Raw genomic sequence first — 18,773 nt, forward strand, 5'->3', positions numbered from 1 at the left:
GTTGGTATAAAGTTGTTATCCGATGTGGACAATTTGTTGCTTATGGAATTATAAAACTTCCTCATTTGTTTTCTTTTCTTTCTTTTGTAAATCTTTTGGATAGTGCCTCTCTTTTCCCTCTTGTTGCTTCCCAGCTTCAAAAGTCTGGCTTGCATTCATCTCTCTAACCAATGATGTTTATACAATTATGCCATAATTACTGGACTTGCTTCTTCCTTTTCTTTTTAGGCCAATACGCTAAATCACTTCAATCATGTCTTAATCCTGTATTTTTTAAATTACAATTTGTATCCCTTTTCAATCTAATTGGCTTCAAATCAAAGCATGATCCCATTTCCCACCTTAATAATTTCATGTCTTTTAAGACATATTCCGTAATTATTGAACGAGCTTTACGTATTTAACTTTGCTTCTTTTGTCCTCAGTAGCAATATTTTATTGGTGAAGACAAATATTACTGCTATGCGTTAAAATGATTTACCAGCCGATCAGTGAAACATTTTAAAAATAATTTTATTAAAACATCCAGGTACCCATGTGCAGATATATTCAAATTTGTGCAACCATCCACAAGAAATTGGGGGTGAAAAGTTACTTCCCGTTGCCGACACATTTTGTGGACAATGACCTTTCTTTTACAAGTGTCTTGCACAGTCCTAATATTCCAGAAGATATAATCTGTAAAGTGCTATGACCTCCGGTCATTAATATAAAATTTAATCCATTGATTTAAATAAATTAAAAACTAATTAAATTAGTTATTTATAATAATATGTATTATCTTTTTTAAAATATCCTTACTAATAAAGTATATTAGCTAAAACTACTATTATTACAAAAGCTATCTTGAGAAAAAAATAGATAAATATGAAAGACAAAATAGATTAGACTCTTATATTTATTATTAAAAAAAATCAATAAGTTATTCTATTAAGAATCAGAGGTAGTATTAAATTTTAAGGTCGTGCTCGGTTGGGGTAACTAGGGGAGGGAATTAAGACTTTCTTTGTTGGGGGAATCACAGTGAGAGCAACGTCCTAAAGAAGAAAATTACTACCAAGTTTAATGATAAGTTAATAATTGTCATTTACTTTTAAAACGTGTGGATTTTTTTATTACTATTGGGAGCTCTTAGTAATTATGTTCGTTACTTGAGATTTCACAGTAATTTCTTATTTTGAAAATAATTTTTTTTTTTAAAAAAATAAAAATAATAAACCTGGTTGATAATTTGCTTTTAGTTAAGTGTTTTTTTTTTAAAAACATAGATCTGTTTTTTAAAAAATTAAAAAACCAAAATTAATTTTAGTTGTTTTTTTTTATTTTGCATCACTTATTTTTTTCGTTTGAGAAATTGGCAAACATTTTTTTTCTCTGCATGGCTTTTTTTTCCTGTTTGAATATTTGAGTTCTTATCGAAGTTTTACTCTCCAACTCAATATGTTTATCTTTAAATCTAATTTTTTTAGAATAATTATTTAAACATGTTTTTTAAAAACTTTTTTATAAAACTATTTTAAAAATTATTTTGAAACAAAGACAAAAAACAGAAATAAACGAAATTTCTGAGAAGAAATATACACGCCTTACTTATTTTATCAAAAAGCTTAATTTGTCTTACGCGTCCTGAGAAAAGTTTCACACACTTCCTCACAATTGGAGAAGTAGCTTCTTGAGTAGAACCCAAATAAGTTTTGGGTTTGCATTGGGTGCTCATCAGTTTTGATGAGCACCTAACTGAACAGTTCAAATTTAATTTATTTTTATTTTATTTTTTATTTTATTTTAAAAATAATTATTTTAATAGATATATGATAAAAAATAAAGATAATCTCTTAATTATTATTTTTAAAAAATATAATTTTTTATTTTAAAATAATTCTTTAAAAATATTAAATTTAGACGGTCCAGATTACTTATCAGGTGATGAGTACCAAATGCGAACTCGTAGTAAGTCTACATTCCCAACATTTTTTTTTAAATTACAATCTTTTGTTTTGAAATACAAATTCAACCAATCAACTTATATATTTTTCGGGTCTAAATATAAAATTTTTATACTATTTGTATAAATATATTATATTTAAGACCGGAGGAATATTAACTTTCCAACAAGCTGCGCAATTAAATCAAGCCTAAGGCTAAAAAAAAGTAAAACACCAGCCCATCATTAAATTTTGACTTAATTTCAATGATTCATTTAAATTTGTACAAGAGTAGAACTGTAGCTTTATCCCTAATCTTATTTTTCAAGTGAAAAAGATACTGATTTTTTTAGTGGTGTAATTTGAACATAATCCTTTTTTTTACACCTGGAAATAAGACCAAGGGTAGTGCAACGAAAAAAGAATGATGGATAAAATTACACCATGAAAAAATCATGATACTGAACGCAAGAAATAAGATCAGGTAAAGTAATTTTACCCTTGTTAAGACCTACACCTATGTTTTGACTTAGTGCGCTCCTAAAAAGTTCTAGAGGATTATTTGTTAATTATAATTTAGATTAAAATAATTTATTTTCACAAGCTCATCCACACGATCCACCATTCCGTAGCTTCTTTCTATTCTTTTAGTTCTTAATGTAAGACGTAATTAGAAAGTTAATATTGATCCTAAATATAAGACATATTTTATATGTTTATTAATTCTTTTTAAATTAACTTTATTGATGTTCCTTTACTAACACTCAAGTAGGAGAGGAAGAAAATTAAAAAAGTGTTTGGATAGAAACTAAATCATGATTTTAAAAATAATTTTATGATATATGAAATAAGTATATAACAGAAGTTTTATCTCAATTTATATAAAGTGTGTCAAACAACCTGTTTTAAAAAATCATATTAACTAATTTAACTAATATTTTTAATTTATTTAAATTAATTAATTAGATGTTATATTAAGAATTTGAGGAGTATTTTCTATAAGCGGCCTGCGAGCTCATTCCTTTTTGTTAAGTTCATGAACCTATGATGAGTGTCTTGGATGTATAGACAAACTTCAATCAGTCACGAGAAAGATCAGGACGGTTCCCGTAAATTATTAGATCCCATTGAAATAACAGCAAATCCATACACTTCCGCCATGGTAATTTTGTTGCATCAATCTTAAAAGCGTCTCAGTCATAAGGGAAAAGACAAGATGGTGACAGAAACTACACTGAAAAATAAAAATAAATATTTATATAAATGAAAAAGACTTTATTGAAAACAAAACAAAGTTGAATCATGTATTTTCAAGCAACAAAATAAACCGGACTGAACACTAAATCAGTTAAAATAATATTTAAGGGTTATTGGGTTAGACCAAGGTCAACTAAGAATTAAATGGATATATTAAAATAATACAATTTATTAAAAATAACAAAACATAACAGTATTAATAATCACAACAATAATTTGATTATAACAATAACAAAGTATAATAATATTGAGATTTTCATATTTCACTACTCCTCCGGTCCTTATTATAAGACCCAATTTGACTTTTTATTTTGTCCTAATATAAGACCCATCCATTTTGTCTCTTATATTTATGCATTTTTTTTCCAAGATAATCCTTCTAATAATGATAGTTTTAGCCAATATACTTAATTAGCAAGGATATTTTAGAATAACAACACTTATTTATATAATAACAACTTAACTTACTTCCTTAATCTCCTCAAATAAGTCAATTGGGTCTTATAATTAGGACCGGAGGAGTATTTCTTAATAACTAAAATTATAATCATTGATATAAAAATTATTATTAAATTTATTTAAATTTATAGTTATTAAGATATTAGAAGTTGAATGAGCAAAAATAAGACAAATAACAATATAATTATCTAATGAATTGCTGAGCTGAACTAGCTAGTAGCTGTCGTGACTCTTTCGCATGTTTATACTTTTTTGGTTCCAGATATAAGACTTTTATCATTTTATTCTTCTTATGTTTATCCAACTAGCCCTAATAATTAAATATATCAAGAAACTTTGCAGCAGATAGTATTTTCAGTCCAAATAATTTGAGAATATATTTCAGAAAAATTAACACATATTTTTAACAATAATTTATTTAACTTTTTTTTTAAAAAAAAGAAATTTAGGGTGACCGAAAGAACTAGATCTGCATTTACTAAGAAGTGCTTCGAATAGTTGGCATGGTTTGCATGTAGCTACAAAAGGCAATGCAGAAACAGTGTCTTGCGAGATGATCTTCTAATTAAGTTATGTATGAGAATCTAATGGGGTTCCTTGATCTGAATAATGGCAAGACGTGAATTTCTATGATACCTGCAGATTATTGAGGATGAAAAGCGTTTTAGGTATCCATATGCTTGTGTCAGCGAAGCCCATATAAACCCATAACACGTGAATTAGTGTTACGTACAGGGTAAGAGCTAGCTAGTTAATTTAATTGGAGCAACAAAATCTCTGATCTTGCCGCGATGGAAAAAGGAAACATTAGATTAACTAAAAGCAATTATAAGTGTTTGAGAATATTAATAATCTGTTTGCAATTTATAAGTCGCTTCTAATAGGTTTTCAATTGAAAGAAGCTCTATGTAAGTGTTCAAGGCAATATTAATTACTAATTTTTAAGTAGATCCAGATTCTTATAGGGCATAATTATCAATAATAAAATCTATATTTGACAAGGACATGTTAGAAAAGTTGACAAAATTTCAACATATTAATTACATTGAATTTCTTAACTGATGTGAAGTGGATAACTAGGATGGACGATCCTTATACAATTTGTTTTTTTCGTTTTTTCTGTTGGAACGAAAAAGGTATAAAAGAAAAACACTACTCCTTAACTAATTTTGCAATGACCCGTGAATGGGAGGACAAGACATGGCCGGCTTTTTAGTCCTTCCGAGCAATCAGTCACTTCTTTAATTCTATTTATAAATTATTATTTTTAACGACAGCAAAACAAAAACCCTTTAATTTGTTGATTTATTTAAAATTTAATAATTTTTCGATTTAATTTTATTTCATATGTATAATTTTAAAATATAATAATTTACGTAATCAAATAAATTCCTTTTCATTTTATAAATAAAATGAGAGGAATAATATAATGTACTTTTTGATAAAGTGGCAGGGGACAATTTTATCGGTTATTAAACAACTGGAACTAGAGTGAGTGTGGTGGGCGTTGAGGAATTTGCCAGCTAGAAATGGCATCACTTCATGTTGTTATTTGTGCCACCCATGACGACAAATAAAATCCGACACGGAGATCTTTGGAATTGATGGAGGCTTCCACGCATTGATTAATTCCTCAATTCTTTGTTGGCTGTCTATAATCACTTTTCTCGATAAACACGTTCATTATCAGAAGTGCTTCCGCATTATGTGGTTGTTAGCGTACGAAGATGTTGATTTTGTCGCCACTACTCATTACGCCCACACACAAGTCACTCTTGAAGGTGAACGGGAACCATAATTTTGAGCTCCCTCCCTTATCCAACCGCAACATTTAATATTCATAGATGCTACTGTGAGAATTAATTTAATTTTTTCTGGTCCTATTTATAATTTAAAAAAAAAGATTAGTTCTATTTTACAGGATAAAGGGAAAAATTTTTCATATGAAAATCTAATTTTATTCTTAATTACTATTATATTGACTTTATTCTCATATATAATGCATATTAAATATAAATAAAGTTCAAAAGTTATTGAATTTTAAAGAGGAGTTAATGAAATTTAAATTTTTTCTTGATTTGTGTAAAATAGGTCAAAGTGAATTATAAGTAAAACAAGATGAATATTTCACAATCATATTTTTAAAATTTTAAGTTTATTTTAATAAATTTTCATGTTTATGGCAGCAGGCTAATTAAAAATAAATAAATAAATGTATTTTTTAGCACATCATATGAAGTCAAATTAAAAATAAACTCCTACCTCCCATCCTAAATATAAGAACTAATTTTGTAATATAATTTATACTGCAAATTAGATGTTATATTTAGGATCATGGGTAGTATGATTTATGAATTCGTGGCTTATTATGAATTTTATATTTTATACTAAAATTAATTTCATTTTTTTTGCCAACATACTAATATTAATTTGATATTTTGTGCTAATATTAATATATTTTTCACAAACTTAAGTTACATGTTCTTGACCAAAAAAAACTTAAGTTACATGTAAATAATATTTCCGAAAAAAAATTCACATGTATGCGGAATTTTTACATTATATATATAGATGTAGATTACTTAACTCTTATATTATACTACATCGGCTCTTTACTATAAGAGATATTTGACATTAATTTGGTCCGAAATATAAAATCTCAATCTACTTTATCTCTCATATTTATTCATTTGTTTTAAAGTAATCATTGTAATAATTGCATATGTCAATATTCTATTAAATGATAGTTTTAGGCTTTTAGCTGATATATATGATTGATAAGGGTATTCTAGGAAACATACTACCTATCTATTACAATAACTAACTTGACAAATTTTTTAATCTATTTAAATTAATTAATTGATTCTTATATTAAAGATTAGAAATAATATATTAATGCATCGAAAATAAAAGAAGTGGTATATTGAATAATAGAGTGGGCTTTCATTTCATTGTCTTGAGATGGAATTGCTCAGAAAGTTCAAACAGCGGGCAACACCGTCCAACATGTGCTTCGCATTTCTTAATAATCAATGTGATTAATTAATGGGCCCAATATGCAATTAACAGGCTAAGCGATATTTGTTGGGCTTTTTCCCATGTTGCCAGCACGAACTACATAACTTGCACCCTTCAAATTTTACTCATAAACTGAACCCCACTTCAAATTCATATATCTTCAATGTCGTACGCACATGCATACGCACGTGCACACCTTAATGATGCAGGACATGTTTGGATTGCCATTTCTAACAGCAAAAATGTCTTAGAAATAATGAAACTGGTGTTGCAAACTGAGTTGGACAAAAAACGTTGTTTAGTTGGGTTAACTTTTCCAACCAACTTCTAGCTTTCAACCCCAGTTGGACTCAACAGAGAAAAATCTGACTTTTCAAACTGCAGTTTCAAACGGTGATCATTAAAAATGAATATCGCAGATTTACCCTCATATTTTTTCTCTGCCTCATCTCCTTTGTTAGCATACTAAGCTTTTATTCGAACCAAATGAATTTTAATTTATATTCATATTTGTTCATTATATATTTAATTAATTATCCAGAACGTGTTTTCAAATTTTTCTATGTAACAAATCTGTTTATTTTATAATTTCACAAATAAACTATTTATATTTTATCATAATAATTTTATGTATTTTTTTAAACTATTATCACATTAAACACATAAAATTTCAAACACTACTACTCAATAAAGTCTATGTCTTTTTCAGTCATTTTATAATTAAACACTACTACGCAAACAACTGTTAATTTTTTCAACTGACTTTTTAAAAACATATATCCAAACATACCTGCATTCTCCTAGCCAAACACACCTTAACCAATGAAAGTATAGACTTTACAGTAATATAAAAAATTATTGGGTATTTGGCACTCACTATTATTAGTTCATAATATAAGAGTTATTTGATTTTTAATTTTATCCTAAATATAAGACCCCAATCCACTTTATCTCTCATATTTATAAATTTTTTTCAAAATAGTTTTTGTAATAGTTGCACATGTCAAAGATTTTGTTAAATAATAGTTTTAGCTAATACATTTAATTAGTGAGGGTATTTTAAGAAAAAAATACCTATTTATTACACTAACTAACTAACTATTTTCTTAATCTACTCAAATTAGTTAACTAATTTTTATATTAATACTAGAGGTGGTACTATCTTTAGTCTTGGAATTTGACCTATAATTTTTATTATTAGAATTTAAAATAAGTGGTTTTTATTCGTATCAAATAACTAACATTCCTCTGATTCTAAATAAAAACCCATTACACATTTTGTAATGTAAAGTTTATCATTAGTTTTGTCAAAGGACATTCACTTCTTCAGATTAATATGTCCACAAAATAAAGAAACCAGTAATTTCATCATGCCCCCCCCCCCAAAACACACACACACACCACACACACAATTGTTTGCATGGCTCATCTTATATTGATGAAACCTTTTAGGGGTAAAGTCCTCTTCAATTTGGTACCTCAAGGGAAAAGGCGCTATTAATCCTTATTCAAAGCATGTAAAATTTTCATGTTTGGATGTGTACAAATTAAACGTGACTAAATGGAAGTTCACGTAAGAATCTCAGTGTTGAATAAAATATTAAAATTAAGTTTCATAAGTAATACTCTTCCCCATTTTTAATTTAAAAATTAAATAAGTATTTATACAAATTAAAAAATCTGTTAAGTTAATTATATATAAAAGAAATATGCGTTTGTTTTTTCAAATTATGCTCTTCAATCTTTTGCATTTGAAAAACCAGGTAATGAAAACATTTTTAACTTGTCCAATTAATATAGAAAGTTTATAGAAAGTTTGGAAAAATATTTATACATACAAAAATAAAATGGATTCAAATCTCATTCTCGTGTCTAAAACAAAATCTAACCCCCCATCTCATGCCTAAAACATAGTAACATAGAAATATTTATAAATATATAAGCTTTAAAATTTTGAGATGAAATCTCAGGTAAAAAAAAAAAATTTGAGATGAAATGTGATGTGCTTTCACTCTTTCATTATTTGCCACCATTTTCCAGCTTCATGCTTTCCGTGCCTTACATTTTATTTTAGAAAAATTAACTTTTTTTTTTATTCTCGAAGTTTATATAGCTCAATTCTTAAATTTTGAATCTGTATATAACTCGATTCCTAATTATTGTATCATTTATAATTTTGTCCTTATCACCCTAACTGGTCACGAGTCAACATTATTATTCATCCTATGTGGCTTCCGGATCATCTCCACGTGATTTTACGTAAAATTTGATTTAAAAAAAAGAAAAGAAAAACAGGGTCCGAACGGAAGAAGCCTGAATCCGATGAAGGGGGAAACAAAGAGGAAGGCGAGAATAGCTGATGACCAGCAGAAACCTCCTCCCTACTCTGTCCAACCAGAACCCCGCCATGAATCAACGTAACATAAGTTTCATGATTCCCATTCCAAGTGTGTTTGTTTTTAATTATTTTCGTTCTTAAATTACCATAGACTAAGTAATTATTAAAATTTTTTTCATCAAGTTTTAAAATAGTAGACTGTCACTAGTCAGAGACTTATTGGTAATTTTTTCTTCTTGAAGTTCTCTTTGCTCTTTAATATTTCTCACGTAATTGCAGATATAGCCTTTTTTCTTGCTTTCGTCTTTCGGACATTTTTTTGGATCTGTTTCACCGGGAGCACCAGAAACTCGGCCTTGAGCCACGATTTGGAAGCCGGAAGCCATATAGGATGACTCAATGCCAAATCATGATCAGTTCTGTATCGATATGATAAAGATTAAATTCCAACTGATAAAATAATTACGCGGGAGTCAAAAATTTATAAGTGAGTTCAAATTTTAAGAACTTAAACTTTTTTTTTTTTGGGGTTACAGATGTCTTTGATGTTGGTTCACTTTGGCATTTCACTATGAAATCTGATCAGTGACCTTCGGGCCGTAGGTTCTCCACACACTTGACCTCGTGTTCCTAGCTCTGCAATTAATTTTGCGACTCTCCGTTAAACGACAGACGAGACATTTGAATATTAAAACACGCGCGCACACAGAGTACTACTTTAAATAGGCGCCAATAATTTAGTCTAACTATCAGCTCGCGTGAGTTGTCAAATTCATTAACACATATAGTGAAATATTATGCTACCTCCGGTCTTTAATATAATATCTTATTTGTTTTGATTTTGATCCTAAATATAAGATCTCAATTCACTTTATCTCTAATATTTATGTATTTTTTTTTCAAAATAGCTTTTCGAACAATGATAGTTCTAATCAATATACTTAATTAACAAGGATATTTTAGGAAAAACAACACATATTTATTACAAATAATTAATTTAACTTTTTTTTTAATCTCCTCAAATTAGTTAACTAGTTTTTATAATTAGGACCAGAGGTAGTATTTCTCAAATTCCTCTGTCAATCTCGATAACCATCATTATTGTGGTTGATATATATCTATGGTTTTAGTTAATTTCAATTCATTATGTGTTATTAGTTTGAGGATGGATATGCATTCCTGCCTAAGGTAAGAACCACTCGGACATCCATATATCTACTGAGTTTGGCTTCTCTGGAAATCAAATCTTTTGCGCATTTAAATGTATCATTGCTGTAAAACTATAAATCAGAGAGATTATGATATTTCAGGCTTAAAATAAAATGTAAATATCTGTGGCTTTTTAGTTTGATTTGCAAATAACTTGTAGAGGCTGATTTATGGACAAGTTAGACCGAATATCTAACCTGCAGTTTGGACATAATTTTATAGTCCCTCCCTTGTTATTTACTTGTCCTGCTTGACACTTTTCTTTTACTTCAGAAGATGCTTTGCTTCACTTCTCTAGTCTCGCTACGGATGAAATGCTTTTTCTTTTCTTCTTGGTGATAAGATGAAGTGATTTTATTGGTGTGTAAAAATTTGTTCACAGGATTACCTTAAAAAGGAAAATAAAAAGGACAGGAAATTGATCAGAGGGTCACAGAGTGGATCCATTACAGGTGGGACCCAAGAACAGGGCAAGCCCGTAGCGGTAGCTCAGGCTTTTCAGCAAACCCGAAGGACCCACCACCCCATACAAATGCACCTTGCAGACCCGGCAACGCGTGCTTCCGTGTCCATCTCCCTCTCTGGCCCTATTCTCCTGTTCTCTCTCTAAAATATTCATGCGTTGCATAATTTAGATTCTTGTATGAATGAGAGAGAATTTCAGACCTCAAACTCATCTCTTTTGTATTAGATATCCAGTTAAGCAGCTGATGTTTTCCATCTGCATTATTATACAGCTGAAATGCATCTTTCCATGCCCATCTAAACCGCTGCAAGTGCAGAAATCTCTTTCTCCTCAGCAGCTTATGCGTTTTTGTCATTTACTTGTATGCACATAAGCTGTTTGTAACAATACACAAGTGACACTCACCATGTGCCTTTTCTTCTTGTTTTCGGTGGTCCCGTCTCATAGGCAACATGGATTGATTTTCATTTCTCACATAACTTACCAAACATGGCCGCTTAACGGCTATAATCATTGCACTATGTCTTCGTTGTGTGTGGTGCTAACAAAACCCACAAAACAACATTTCGTAATATCTCGTGCAGGTACAAAACATCTATAATTGTTAGTTCCTTCTTGCCGTTTCCCGTTGTAATTGAATCAATAGAATAATAATGATAAAGAATCAATCCATGAGCTTGGTCTCTTGTGAACAGGGAGTACTTATTGGTTTTGTACAATGGACAGTTAACGTGAGGTACCCACTGATCGTACGGTCAAGATCCGTCTGTCAGCGGCAGCGAAGATGCCACCTTGAGCTCCTTCAATATAGGCACGCTTCAATTACATTGCGACATAGTGTGCAATTTTTAATTGAGACAACTGGTTTTGTCACAAAAGAAATGGTAGGTGCATGTGATTCACCTCAACAGGCTAAGCTGTTCTTTTGATGATTTGTCTTGAGCAAACCAAGACCTTGTGATCCTCAACAATTTCATAAATGCGAACACTATTATACTAATCATATATGTTTGTTTATTGTGATTAATTTATTATATCTTCATTGCTGGACCTGTCTCAAGCATCTGTTCCACAAAACTAGAATCGCATTGGTCAAGGCACTGAGATTTGTTTGGCATGCCTCAAACCCCATGCATTAGCACAGCGCTTTGGTTTCTGTGAGTAATTTTTGAGGGAGAATCTGAAATTCTTCAACAGTTGTGTTGTACTATATGTTCAATGTCCGGCAGTATATACTGCCCACTGAAGAGTCTGATGGGGAATGTGAGAGCAGAGTTCTCGAAAGAGTTGTCGCTAAAATTGGAGGGAAAGGAGGAACTTCTTGCCTTGGCTTGAAATAGATCCCTTTTGTTTTGTTGTCTTCTTTCTCACCACACAAATCACATTCAATCCTCACAGGTCAGTGTCTAAACTTTATCTCATCCTTTTCTGGGAATCCTTTGGCTCTGTAGTTTTCCCCTACAACAGACTCTAATATTCATGTTTACAATAGAATTTCTACTTTATTTGTATTCTTCTTGAGGATGCAACCTAGTGTAAGAAAACTTTCATTTTAGAATGGGCACAGAATAGGTGTACGGAGGAAAAGAAATTTTGAGGTGAAAGTCAGCTGTTCAACCATCACCCGAAGAGGGGGGGGGGAATCAAAAGAAAAGTGAAAAACTGTAGAACAAGGGCTTCACCTAGTTTACTTCATTCATTTCTTGAAAACTGGCAGGGTAACAGCACCTGATTCTTGAAAGGGAAAATATTCATCGTGAACAGAGACTGCAAATTACTTCGGGTAGATGGTCCATGATTATGGATGGGGGAGAAAGAAAGTTGAAGGGTTGGGGGAAAAAAATCAATAACTTTCTATCTGCCTTTAATTCCAACCATCCCGCTTCAGGTATTTAATAATGTGAGCATATGAAAAGAAGTGAAACTCTTTCCTTGAATATATATTTGACCGCGTGCAACTGAAAAAATAATATGATTAATGACATCAGATTTCATGAGTATATGAGAAGGAATTCATAAACATGGTAGAGTAGCTGATCAACACATAAAACATGTCCGGAGATATTTTTTTTAGCTGTCCATTCTATTGTGGTCCAAAATTTTGGAAGGAAAGCAAGCATGAGAACAGACAAATTATACTAAAAGAAGTTGATGTCATCATTTTATGTCAGCGTTTCAAGAACATCATAGCAGTGCTTTTCTTTCTTCATCCTCTTTTCTTGACAAGCATCTTTTCATTTATCAAGGTCATTCTCAGTTAAAAATTTCCTTCATTTCAGAAGCGTGACAAGAAGGTGGAGTATCAGAAACAACATGCAATGAAGATGCAGATCTGAACACAAATTCCCAAGAAAGATAGAATTGACTGCCTATTATTCAAGCTAAACAGAGCACTCATGGAGAAGCTTATCAAGCCAAGCGACAAGGAGTTCATGAGGATGGCCATTTTAAAACATGAAGAGACTTTCAGAGAGCAGGTACTTCTCTTTCTAAATTTTGCCCTTTGGGTTATTGGTCATTCAGAGATTGAGTAACCGAGATGTTCATTTTATATTACAGTTACATGAGCTCCATCGGTTGTACCGGATCCAGAAGATGCTGATGAAGAATATGAAAAATGGAAGAGCTGTTGATGTCACCCAACGAGAATGGAACTTGAAGAATGCGATTAGTTTAACTCAAACCACTAATCATCGAAAAGATGCACAGAAAAAGCCAGAAATCAAATTTGATCTTGAACGGCCAGCGGAGGAACACATTGCAGAATCAGATGGTGATGAGGTAGAGATCATGGATGAATCTGAGATTGAGCTGACACTAGGCCCGTCAAGTTACTGCGACCGTAGAAAGAAAGTTGATACACCACTAACTTCAGATTCTGGATATAGCTTGTCTTCTTCTTCCACTGGATCCAGCCATATAAACAAGACAGCGAGAGAAGATTCAAGTGGAATGAGAAACAGTTTTGTTGATATTGAAGAACGATCAAGACAAGAGAGGCTAAAACAGCCACCTTGGCTCTTTCAAGTGTTGAGTCTGAACATGACTCAATTAAATACATAGTTAAATCGCTGTTTATGGCTAACTTTGTGGATGATGTTTTTCATCTGGAATATTCTGCCTAGTCGTCAAGTGTGGTGGATTTTGATGAAGTCGAATATAACCTGTTTCCCCGGTGACCTTCCAGTTGCACTCAACATCATTATCAGCTAAAGCCATGAAAATATCATTTTGTTGATTATGGCGATCAGTCATGTCTCTAAGCTTCTGAACGCCCTGGCAATAGTTTTGCGCCCTTCGTCTGGAAGACTAGAGATGTAATTATGGAAGAGGATATATCAAATTATGTAGATAAGTTGTTTTCCAGTTCTCCCTTCTGATTTCACTTTCCACCTGCCATTCACAAATTCACAGACTAGATAACAAGAAAACGGAGTCTGGCTGCAGCCTTCCATCAGATGAACCGAATATTTCAATATTTCCTTTTAAATGTAATGTTTTTATACGCTTTAAACTGGCCGCAGTAATATGCTTATTTTGCCCAGCTGAACCCACAGGACAATTGGCCACATAAACCACCCCCCCACCCCCACCCCACAACTGTCCCCTCATACCTCACAATCACAAACTAGTCAACTAGAATGTGGAGATTGCTTCTCGAACAGTAAATTCCCTTCCAAATTCCTAACAACTTTCGACAAGTCCAAGCAAGGTTTTTTTCATATTGTGTTTGTTACTTTACACCATTGGTGCTTTTGCCTTTTTAGAACATTGTTGAATTGTGGTGAAATCATGATTTCCTTGCTGATTTGATTATTAGGCTCGCACTTCAAAAGACACTGCTAGGTTGTCAATTGAATTATTCTAAGCTTTCTTTTTATCCGTAAGAACAAAGTTATGGATACACCCCACTGAACTTCTGTAATCCAATATGCTACTCTCAATATTTTGCAGCGTCTAGTGTCGCTTTATTAACACAATCTTGTCACAGACCATCACTATAATCACTCAAAAACTACTGTATTTTACACTATTCTTTTTTTTCTCCCCAAAAACAATGTAGGTCTTGATAAAACGTTCATGATAAGATAATATACACAACCATCACAACAATAAAATGAAAGCAGGAAAGAACAGAGGAACAGAGTAAAGCCAGTGAAGATATTAAGATATGGAGTGGCGTCGATTTTTATTTGGTTTTGCACGACCTTTAGCCGAGGGTGTGACACCATCAGAACGTAGAAAAGGAGAAAGCCTTCCCAGCTTTTTGGACACTGAATTTATGAATGATTTCCGAGGCAAAGGAGGCTTATCAGCAGAAGAAGGTGAAGCACCGATCACAGGACTGCTAGCTGCTGATGATTTCATTGTTGCAGACTTCTCAATCTCTTTTAGTCTCATTTTGAGCTTCACTAGCTCTAATTTTAGGTCCTCGTTCTCTCTTCTTAAGCTGGATAGCTCATTCGAAACTGGGTGGAGATCGGCTGAGTACACATTCAGCTTGGAGGGTACTGAAGGAGCTGATTCCTCACCTTCACCGCCATTCATGGCGTCCCGAAGACGTTGCTGTTCATAGTAGAGCACTTGAACTACAGTTTGGACAGGAAGCCGATCATTTTGTGCAGCATGAGCACATGCCTCTCTTGATAACTTTTGACAGTCCATCAGACTGCAAACTTTCTTCTTTTCCATGTCATTTAGGTCAGGATGAGCCTATAAGAATTGCCATTTTCAAATGCTAACTTTGTCAACAGCTATTCATAAAACCGCAGATTAGAAATCATGTTAGAATCAAAATCTTGAATCTAAAAACAATATTCTTTTCATTTGTGCATAATGAAATCTAAATGTCAATTCACTGAGCTGAAAGAATTTTCCCCAAGAGACAGGTAGATTTGTTTGTGGAGAAAAAAAAAAGTCCTCCTTTAAATCACAAAAACTTGATTGCAATTCTATAGATGTTAGCCATTAAATTCTCCAATTAAAACAGAATCAACACCAGATTCTTGACTTCGGCAAGTTTTGTCCTAAGCATATCCAAAGGAGGGAAACGAATAATTATCTGATAGAAAATGTGAATAGTGATTAGAAACTTCACCTTTAGATAGATGTCTATGGCTCTATACATGCCATCTTCTGTTGGCCTCGATTTTTCAGGGATTAGTTCTGCAAGACTGATGAAATTTGGAACAGGTAGATTACGGTCAGTGGCTATTTCTGCGAGATAGTTTTCCATTAATTTCCCAACCCGTTCCATATCAGTCTGCGGAGGAGAAAAATACTCATTATCTGCACTGAAGACGGAGTGGCTCATCGTCTCGGATTCAAGGTAATTCATCATGATTCTCTGCACAGTATCCACATCGAACAACGTGTCCCCGGTAAATGAATAGGAAGGGATAAGAAGATCATCTAAAACAGCTTGTCCTAACTGCACAGACATCCTCTTCTCCAAGTCAAGCCTGCAAGCAACGGTCGTTTCAAGATATATTGCTGCTCTGAGCAGCATAGAAAGAAAGCTCACTGACATTGCATTCTTCTCCTTTGGCAAAAGACTCACTATTGTCTCCAAAACAACTCTCTTCTCGTGCTCTTGTCTTGGCTCAATCTTCTTCCTTCCCTTCCCAAATATTTCCTGTACCCAAAAAAATGAAGAGGAAAAAAAAAAAGCTCAGGATTCAGACCATCATTTCATCCTCAGGAAAACCATGATTTGATCCTTGATAGATAGGTCTACTTTCAATTTCTTCTCTCATAGATCATATATTTCAATCTAATCCTTCGATCATTGTTAACATTGCTTTCAACTCAACATATTACTAACTCAAAGTCACCAATACAAGGCGATGGTCTTAAAGTCCTAGCTAGATTTTAATGATTGAGTGATTAAATTAAAAGAAACATTGGTGAAGATGGGAATTAAATATACTTAAGAGACAAAAGCAGGGTTTTCCTCTATCATCATGCTGAATTGGAACATTTTGAACAATTTAGTGAGGGATCTCACCAAACCTCGTAGGGACTTCTGAGCATAGAGCATTAAAATAGGACCAATAGCATACTGCTTAAACCCTCTGGCCATCATGGCGATCAGAACTCTTTGGAAAATATCAATTCTGAGTACTGTAAGATCCTCAGCCCACCAGTCAACTATGGGCCTCTGGTGAGACCCGAGGGAAGAAACTACTCCCTCAGTTCCACCATCAGCTCTTGTAGCACAAAACTGGCTTTCCTTGCAGGCTATATATGCTATAGCATCTATACATCTGCTTACCAACTTCGCTTTCTCTGCTATAGGAAGGAGGCTCTCTGACAAGTGTAAGATAGATACAGCTCCTGCAAGGCTCTTAAGGGCCACTTCATTCAAATAAGCATCTGTTCTTGCCACTAAGTTTCCAACTGAATAATCCTCCGTCATCTCCAGATACTCTGCTACGCAGCGAAGCATCGCAATATTATCTATGCTTATTTCAAAGTTTATCCCATAGCAGAATTTAGCTGCCAGCTCAAATGCTTCTGATCCACCAGGAACGTCATGGAGTTCGACGAGGGAAACATCAGCTTCACTAGATTCTGATACCAGTTTCCTAATGTATCCACACTTTGACACTAATGGAAACTGCAATTACAGCACAGGATGTATAAACTAATTCAGTTTTATTGATCCTCAGAGTTACAAGAGCTAACAATTAATATTAATAATATTGGTTTGTACCTTATGCAATTGAAAAGAAGCCGTTCCAACTTCAATGGTAACATCACTAGGAATCTCCTGGGAGAAAATCCTTTAACAAGTTCGAGATACGAGTCTCAGAAATTCTCGTTATATCAAGAACAGTTAACAACGAGAATGTACGTTGAAGGAGAAATTTTGAAGAAGACTGAGGATTCAGAAACATACCAGTCACTTGTTCTCTTCATGGCGGTAGAAAGAAGCTGTTTTCTTTTCAGAGACGCTTCAACAGTATCAGTTGTAGTTTTCTCTTGATCACGATCCACCATGGCAGAGATAGATTCTTCCCTGCTCACCACAGTCTCTCTACAGTACGGTTTGGTGGTGAAACAGAAAAGCGAGAGAAAAGGTTCGAGTCAGAAAAGCTCAAGGTCATCTTTTGGTATTTAAATTTCCCTCACAATATATATACAGAGAAAATGGGCACTGTGCAAGTGTTCAAACTGAAACGCAGAACTGAAGGAATAATGGGGAATAACGAATGATGGAGCCCGAAGCTCAAGTCAATTTCGAAGCTCAAGTCAATAGGGTCTGAAATGCAGCGCGTGAGAAGGAAGGGATGTAGGAGGGGTAATTTGGAAATTAGAGGAAGGAGGGGAGGGGTAAAAATGGAAGAGTGAGGAAGGAGTGTGTGCCTGTGTGGTGTGTGGGGGTTGTGAGAGATTACAGGGATGAGATTAGAGAGTTGGAGGGGAAAGGATGAGATGGCTGAAATGTTGATTGGCTTCTAGCTGAGTCTGTTTCCACGTGGGAACTCCAAACTTTCCCGTCCACAAAGCTCAAAGCTCTCTCCTTTTTCCTTTTCTTTGAGCTCTTCGTTAGTTCAGTCCAAAAAAAGGAAGCCTCTTCATAATTGTGTTATGGTGTCCCAAACTCTGCTTTTAGATAAGGCAACAATTTAGGAAATATCTTTCACTCTTTTAATTAGGAATTACTTGACAATATATATGCGAAATTTACTTACCATTTGTTATTTACTTTTATTTATTTTGTATCTTCCTCTCAATTAAAAATTATGTAATAAATATAATAATTTAGATCTTTGAAGTTTAGACTGAAATGGGATTTCATAATGGGGCAAGCCCAATTAATATCAACGTAAAATAGAAAAGATGTAGGTGTATGCAAATCATAAACAGTCATATTGTGTCTTATACTAGATTACTAATAAATGCGCGAGCCAACAACCAATTTAGGTAAAATAAAACAATGCAAATAATTTAAAGTTGTATGAAATTTTGAAGTTAAATTACGCTGGTGGTATTATTGAACTTCACTTGATTTTTAATTTAGTGATTATCATTTAAGATATTAAAATTTCATTTTACAGTTTTGACAAATATATAACTTGATTATTAATCTTATATC

The 18,773-nt window shown here is 32.9% G+C and overlaps 2 protein-coding genes across 4 annotated transcripts; one reads left to right on the plus strand and one right to left on the minus strand.

Moving 5' to 3' along the window:
* Nucleotides 1-11,985: 11,985 nt before the first annotated feature.
* On the plus strand, nucleotides 11,986-14,038 carry LOC114751869 (uncharacterized). Of its 3 annotated transcripts, XM_028940557.1 has the most exons (4): nucleotides 11,986-12,070; nucleotides 12,390-12,560; nucleotides 12,952-13,149; nucleotides 13,232-14,038. In XM_028940557.1, exons 3-4 carry the CDS (start codon nucleotides 13,069-13,071, stop codon nucleotides 13,733-13,735), a joined length of 585 nt encoding a protein of 194 aa, XP_028796390.1. In that variant the 5' UTR covers nucleotides 11,986-12,070; nucleotides 12,390-12,560; nucleotides 12,952-13,068; the 3' UTR covers nucleotides 13,736-14,038. The 3 variants fall into 3 exon arrangements, with proteins under 3 accessions (XP_028796390.1, XP_028796392.1, XP_028796391.1); XM_028940559.1 differs by lacking the exon at nucleotides 12,390-12,560 and having other exon boundaries at nucleotides 11,992-12,070; XM_028940558.1 differs by lacking the exon at nucleotides 11,986-12,070 and having other exon boundaries at nucleotides 12,380-12,560.
* A 554-nt stretch (nucleotides 14,039-14,592) lies between these two features.
* On the minus strand, nucleotides 14,593-17,898 carry LOC114751863 (BTB/POZ domain-containing protein SR1IP1). The gene is made up of 5 exons (XM_028940553.1): nucleotides 17,574-17,898; nucleotides 17,388-17,457; nucleotides 16,680-17,291; nucleotides 15,771-16,307; nucleotides 14,593-15,385 (listed from the first exon to the last, which is right to left on the minus strand). The coding sequence occupies exons 1-5, from the start codon at nucleotides 17,672-17,674 to the stop codon at nucleotides 14,837-14,839; spliced, it is 1,869 nt and encodes a 622-aa protein (XP_028796386.1). The 5' UTR covers nucleotides 17,675-17,898; the 3' UTR covers nucleotides 14,593-14,836.
* Nucleotides 17,899-18,773: the final 875 nt, after the last annotated feature.

Source organism: Neltuma alba, unplaced genomic scaffold, assembly GCF_004799145.2.
Source record: "Neltuma alba isolate B1F8T4 unplaced genomic scaffold, ASM479914v2 tig00007143_pilon, whole genome shotgun sequence".
Lineage (NCBI taxonomy): Eukaryota > Viridiplantae > Streptophyta > Magnoliopsida > Fabales > Fabaceae > Neltuma > Neltuma alba.

Bases quoted from the DNA above. Each gene is read 5' to 3' on its own strand.
- LOC114751869 (XM_028940557.1), top strand. From the start codon at position 13,069: ATGGAGAAGCTTATCAAGCCAAGCGACAAGGAGTTCATGAGGATGGCC. The intron at 13,150-13,231 runs GTACTTCTCTTT...TTTATATTACAG, and splicing joins AAGAGACTTTCAGAGAGCAG to TTACATGAGCTCCATCGGTT.
- LOC114751863 (XM_028940553.1), bottom strand. From the start codon at position 17,674: ATGGTGGATCGTGATCAAGAGAAAACTACAACTGATACTGTTGAAGCG. The intron at 17,458-17,573 runs GTATGTTTCTGA...AACTTGTTAAAG, and splicing joins ATGAAGAGAACAAGTGACTG to GATTTTCTCCCAGGAGATTC. The intron at 17,292-17,387 runs GTACAAACCAAT...CTGTAATTGCAG, and splicing joins CTTCTTTTCAATTGCATAAG to TTTCCATTAGTGTCAAAGTG.